The sequence below is a fragment of the Grus americana genome, chromosome 35 (assembly GCF_028858705.1).
Source record: "Grus americana isolate bGruAme1 chromosome 35, bGruAme1.mat, whole genome shotgun sequence".
NCBI lineage: Eukaryota > Metazoa > Chordata > Aves > Gruiformes > Gruidae > Grus > Grus americana.
In genome coordinates this window covers 209,482-215,142 of record NC_072886.1, presented here as the reverse complement: position 1 = coordinate 215,142, position 5,661 = coordinate 209,482, and the positions used below count along the sequence as shown (strand labels likewise).

Below are 5,661 nucleotides of genomic sequence, written 5' to 3'. Positions count from 1 at the left end.
GGGGGGGGGGAGGGGCGGGAGGGGGCGGGGCTCGGGGCCCTCCTGGGTGGGGACATAAGCACCTGACGTCATTGCTGCGTCGGTGACGTCATCAGGAAGGGGCTGGGGGGGGGAGTGTGTTTGGGAGGGGCACTGGGAGGGTTTGGGGGGGTCCCTGGGGGGGTTGGGGGTCCCAGGGCAGTTTTGGGGGTCCCGGGGGGGGCGGAGACAGGGAGGGGGCGGGGCGATGCGGCCAGTGACCGGCGCTGGCGGGGGAAGGGGCGTGGCTATGCTAATAAGAACCCCCAGGCTCGAAGGGGCTGCCGGGAAGTCCCGCTACCGGGGAGAGGGGGGGGGGTTCCGGGGTCCTCGCGGGGCTCGGTGACGGCGGGGCCCGGCCGGGCGGGGCGGAACATGCGGGGAACGGGGGCGGGGAGCGGAGCGGCGGGGCCGGTGCGTGTGAGCGGGGAGTCACCGTGCCGTGTGTGAGCGTGGCGGGGGGTGCGGTGCGGTGCGGCGGGGGGTGAGGTCTCGCTCCTCGGCCTTTTGGCTAAGGTCACGTGCAGTGCCTGTTCTTATCAGTTTAATGTCTGATACGGCCGCGAGGAGAGGGCTCTGTATTAAACGGCTTTTTGGTGCTGGGAGTTGGCCCCGGAGCTTGCTCCCTCCGCTCCGCGCATCGTCCCGGTATTGCGGTGCCTCCGGGAGCGGTGCACCCCCGTCTGCCCGGTTAACGACAGAGCGACCCCCCCTGCCCCGCCACTTCCCCCCCTCCCCGAAAACCCGCGCGGCGCCCCGGGCCGGACCCGGCGTTTTTCCGGGGGAAACGTCATCTTTAATGGCGCTCCGCACCCAAAAACGCCTCCGTGACGGTTGGGGGGGGGTGGGGGGGTGGGGGTGTCCGGCGTCCCCGCCCGTGTCCCCCGCGCCCCTTCCCCCCGCTGCCTTCAGGGCCGCCCCCCGAAGATGGGCTCCGTCTCGGGGGCGTTGGGCCGCGGGAAGGGCACGTCCATCCTCCGGCGGAGCAGCAGCCCGGCGCTCAGCAGGCACCACAGGGACACGCTCACCCAGGCCGACGCCTGCGGGGACGCGGCGGGGTGCGGGGGGGTGTCGAGCTGGGCCGCGTGCCTGCACCCCCCGATTTCTCACCCCCGCGAGCAGGTACGGCTGCACCCCCTCTTCACAACGGCCCCCCCCCCCCCCGCACACACACAGGGTGCCCGATGCCAGCGCGGACAGACACACGGACAGACAGGCTCCCTGCGGGCACCTTTCCGTCTGCTCCTCCCCCCACTCGTGTCCCCCCCTCGCCCACAGCCGGGCCGTGGGGACCCCAGGCAGCGGGAAGGGGGTGTCCGACGTGCCCCCCCCCCCCGTTACCTGCGCGCTGTAGAGGTTGCTGTAGAAGCGGGTCGGGCTGTAGGACGCCCACGGCTTGCGCTCAGCCTCCTGGCAGCTGGGGGGGACGGGGATGAGCGAGGGGAGGGGAGAAAGGGGGGACCCCCCCCCCAACCCCCCCCGGGGAAGGTGATCGCTACCCGGACAAACTCTTGGTTTGCACAATGGAGGCGCAGAGCGCGTCCATCCCCACGCGGAGGATGCAGGCCGAGACGAGGAGGAAGAAGAGGACGACGAAGGCGACGACCAGGGCGATGCTGAGCCAGGTGCGGTCCCTGGAGGAAAAAGGGGAGCGGCGTCAGCGGCGGCGGCGGCGGCGGCGGCACGGGGCTTCGTGGGCCCCCCCGTCCCCCGTCCCGCTCACCACCGGGACTCCTCGGTGCAGCAGCCGTAGATGCCGTAGAGCAGCGCGGAGAAGCAGCACAGGGCCACGGCCACCGAGACGGCCGAGACGAAATAGCAGAGCGAGATGTGGCTGAAGGACCTGGGCACCAGCGCGCTCCCGTTCCAGCTCACCGTGCCGTACAGGACGCACCGGCCTCCGAACTCTCCCTGCAAACATTTGGGGGGGGGGGGGGCTGCCGCTCGGTGACACCTCCCCCCCCCAATACCCGAGCACCCACGGGCGAGGTGGAACAGCAGCGGCAGGAAGAGGAGGAGGAGGAGGAGAGGGGTGCCAGAGGAAGACGGAAGCCCCAACCGCCCCGGCTGACTCCTGCGCTCACATGACGCGTCGGGGGCCACAGGACGGGCAGGGGGCTCAGCCCCCCCCGCACCCCCCCCTGCACCCCCCGCCCACCACCCCTCGCCCTGCCGCGTGCGTCCCGGCTCCCCGCGGCACCCGGTGACCACAAACGGGGGGTGCGGAGGAATGGGGCGGGGGGGGGGCAGACCCGGCCGAGGCAGGAGCGGGAACGGAGCCCACCCGGGGCGGCAGGAGGGACGTGGGGAGCCCCCCCCCCAGGGCGTGGGGTGAAGCTGCTGTGCCCCCAGCTTGCCCCACACCCCCCCCCCAGGTAACGTGGCCGGCGCCCGGCCTCCGGCGGTACCTGCGCCACGGTGAGGGCCGACGCGCAGACGATGCCGCAGAGGAAGGCGGCTCCGTGGAGGCCCAGCTCCGCCAGCCGCAGGACGGACACGGCCATCTTCCGTGTGCCCCCCCCACACCCCCCCCTTCCCCGCTCGGCCCGGCCTCCTCCGCCCCACCCTGCCCGGCAGCACGGGCCGGGCTCCTCCGCTGCAGCACCGCCACGCCGACGCCGCCATGCTGGGGGGCCAACCGCTGCCCCCCATCCCCCCATCCATCGAATCCCAGATTTTGGGGGGGGGGTGGGGGAAGGGACCCCCCAGCCCCCCCCCATGGGCTGGGGCTGCAGCCCAGGACGCGGTCGGCTTTCCAGTCTCGCGTTGAGCCGCGCGTCACCCAAAAACGCCCTGCGCCGAGCAGCGGACACCTTTTTATTAACCACGCGACAGCGAGGGGCCGCGGCCGGTGGCACCCCCGGGGCAGGCAGCACCCATGGGTGCCCTCACCGAGGGGCACGCCGCCGCCCGGGGCCGATGCCAGCCGGCCTGGGGAGATGGGGGGGGTCGGGGCGCAGGGGGCTGGAGGGGCGAGCACCCAGCACCCACCTCAGAGGAGGAGGAGGAGGGAGTACTCGGCGCGCGGCCAGCGCCGGGCCGGCCGGGCGGTGCGTCCGATCATGGGCAACTTCTGGGCGTAGCGGGAGACGTGGCCGGGTCCGTGATGCTGCGGGAAACTGGTCTGGAAGAGGCGACCTTGGCAACGGCGCCCGGCTTGGCGACCCGCGATGACGAAACTGAACCGCGGGGCGCCGCGCGGAGCGAAACGGCATTTTTGGAAAACGTCGCGGGCGCCCGGGCGGTGGACGGGTTGACGCGGGGTCCCGCGGGGTCGGGCCAGGCTGGCCGGGCGATGCAGCGCCGGACGACCGGCCGTGGGCTCGCCGCGGGGGCTCTCCTCTTCCCGCGGGCTCACCGTGGCGTTGGCCGTCAGCTGCGGCATCTTACGCGTCGCCCCTTCGCCCCCGAAAGCCGGCGGTTCCTTCCGGGCGCCTTCGGGGGTACCGGGGGTCGTCGGGACGGTCGACGGCGAACCCGTACCGAAACGGGCGGCCAAGCTGTCGCCAAAGAAGTCGTAGAGCTCGCGGTACATGTCGTGCAGGGAGAGGGCGGGCGGCGCGGGGGCCGCGACCGAGGGGGGGCCGCCGCTACCCCCCCCGAGTTGTAGCAGGGGGCGGCTGAGGCCGAAACCCGCCTCGCCGGGGGGGTCCGGCTTGGGACTGTGCCGCGGGGAGCCCTCGTGCCGCGGGACGGCGCCGGGCGCCGGGGGGGGCGACTGTTGCGCCTTCATCTTCAGCAAACGCTCCACGGCCACCTTGGGGGGGGGGGGGGGGGAACGGTGCCGGGTAGCGGGGTGGGGGTGGGGGGGCTACACGTTGCCCCCCCCCACCCCGACCCCGACCCCGCCGAGCGGCTCACCAGGATGGCGCCGTAAACTTTGTGCCCGTCGGCCTTGACCTGGGCGTTGGACACGGAGTAGTCGTCCAGCACGGCCTGGAGGTTGGCCCAGTAGGTGGGGAGGTGGGGGTACAGCACCCGCTCCACCGCCTGCGGACGACAACCGGACGGACGGATGGACGGAGGTGCAGGCAGCGGCACGGGGCGGTCGGGGGCCGCGGTGAGGCGGCACAGCCCCCCCCCCCCAAAATCTCTCACCTTCCAGCCCAGGGCGTGCAGCCCCACCACCGCGCCGTAGTGGGAGCAGAGCGGGCGCACGGGGTCGGCCAGCACCTTCTGCAGCGAGAGCAGGATCTGGTGGTACAGCCCGCTCACCAGGTCGCCGTGGGTCCTGCGGGTGACAGCGACGATGCTCCGAGTCCCGCTGCGGACCCCCCCCAAACCCCCAAAATCTCCCCACCGGGGAACCGCCCCCCCCCCCCCATCCCAACCAGTGTCCCCAATCCCAGGCAGTGCCCCCAGCACCAGTCCCACCAGTGTCCCCAGCCCCACCAGTGTCCGTGTCCCAAGAGGGAACCCCCCTGTGTCCCAGGGAGGGTCCCCCCCCCATGTCCCAAGGGGGAACCCCTGCACCCCAAGGAGGGTCCCCCCCCATGTCCCCAGGGAGGGTCCCCCCCCATGTCCCAAGGGGGAACCCCTGCACCCCAGGGAGGGTCCCCCCATCCCAGGGAGGGAACCCCCCCGAACCCCGAGGGGTTCCCCCCCCACCAGAAGATGCGGCTGAGCAGCATGGCGGCGTAGTCGCGCAGCGTCCAGTGGTCGTTGAGGGGGTTGATGGAGGCGGCCAGCGGCTCCAGGGCGCAGTACAGGACGCTGCCGATGAGGCTGCGCACGTAGGAGCCCAGGCACAGGAACGGGTTCTGGATGAGGCTGCGGGCGATGTGCAGCAACCGGTGCAGCTGCTCCAGGTCGTGGCTCACCGACTTCACCTGCGCCGCACCGCGACCCGCTCGGCTCGGAGCCGCCGTCCTCCCCGACGCGGACTGGGGGGGACTGGGGGGGGACTGGGAGGACTGGGAGGGGAGTGGGAGGGACTGGGGGGGGGGGGGGGGGAGACTGGGGGGGGACTGGGAGGGGGACTGGGGGGGACTGGGGGGGGAGACTGGGGGGGGAGACTGGGGGGGGAGACTGGGGGGGGACTGGGGGGGGGACTGGGGGGAGGACTGGGGGGGACTGGGGGGGAGGACTGGGGGGAGGACTGGGGGGAGGACTGGGAGGGGGACTGGGAGGGGGACTGGGAGGGGGACTGGGAGGGGGACTCAGAGGAGGACTGGGAGGGGGCTGGGAGGGACTGGGGGGGGACTGGGGGAGAGACTGGGGGAGAGACTGGGGGGGAGACTGGGGGGGAGACTGGGGGGGAGACTGGGGGGGGCTGAGAGGGGACTGGGAGGGGACTGGGAGGGACTGGGAGGAGGACTGGCAGGGGGTAGGAGGGACTGGGGGGAGGACTGGGAGGGACTGGGGGGGAGACTGGGAGGGGACTGGGGGGGGGACTGGGGGGGGACTGGCAAGGGACTGGGGGAGACTGGGGGAGACTGGAAGGGGAACTGGAGGGGGGACTGGGGGGGGACTGGGGGGGGGACTGGGGGGGGGACTGGCAGGGGACTGGCAGGGACTGGGGGGACACTGGGGGGGCACCGCCCGGGTGCCGCGCTCACCCCGCTGACCACGTAGACGAAGTAGGGCAGGAGGGCGGCGATCTTGGAGTTGGTCTGCAGGTCCTGCAGGGCCACCTGGGGGGGG

At 73.2% G+C, this 5,661-nt stretch overlaps 2 protein-coding genes and 1 non-coding gene across 3 annotated transcripts; 1 reads left to right on the top strand and 2 right to left on the bottom strand.

The window, feature by feature from the left end:
* Positions 1 to 494: 494 nt before the first annotated feature.
* TMEM179B (transmembrane protein 179B) lies at positions 495 to 2,569 on the bottom strand. Its single transcript, XM_054808337.1, has 5 exons — positions 2,427 to 2,569; positions 1,742 to 1,929; positions 1,518 to 1,652; positions 1,360 to 1,435; positions 495 to 1,058 (listed from the first exon to the last, which is right to left on the bottom strand). The coding sequence occupies exons 1-5, from the start codon at positions 2,520 to 2,522 to the stop codon at positions 927 to 929; spliced, it is 627 nt and encodes a 208-aa protein (XP_054664312.1). The 5' UTR covers positions 2,523 to 2,569; the 3' UTR covers positions 495 to 926.
* On the top strand, positions 510 to 700 carry LOC129198785 (U2 spliceosomal RNA). Its single transcript, XR_008574531.1, has one exon. It is a non-coding gene; the product is annotated as a U2 spliceosomal RNA (small nuclear RNA).
* A 250-nt stretch (positions 2,570 to 2,819) lies between the features above and the next one.
* On the bottom strand, positions 2,820 to 5,654 carry TAF6L (TATA-box binding protein associated factor 6 like; the record flags this gene model as incomplete). Its single annotated transcript, XM_054808239.1, has 5 exons — positions 2,820 to 3,775; positions 3,880 to 4,008; positions 4,117 to 4,249; positions 4,627 to 4,847; positions 5,577 to 5,654. Coding segments are annotated over 5 exons (1,326 nt in total), but the record flags the coding sequence as incomplete, so codon positions are not given.
* Positions 5,655 to 5,661: the final 7 nt, after the last annotated feature.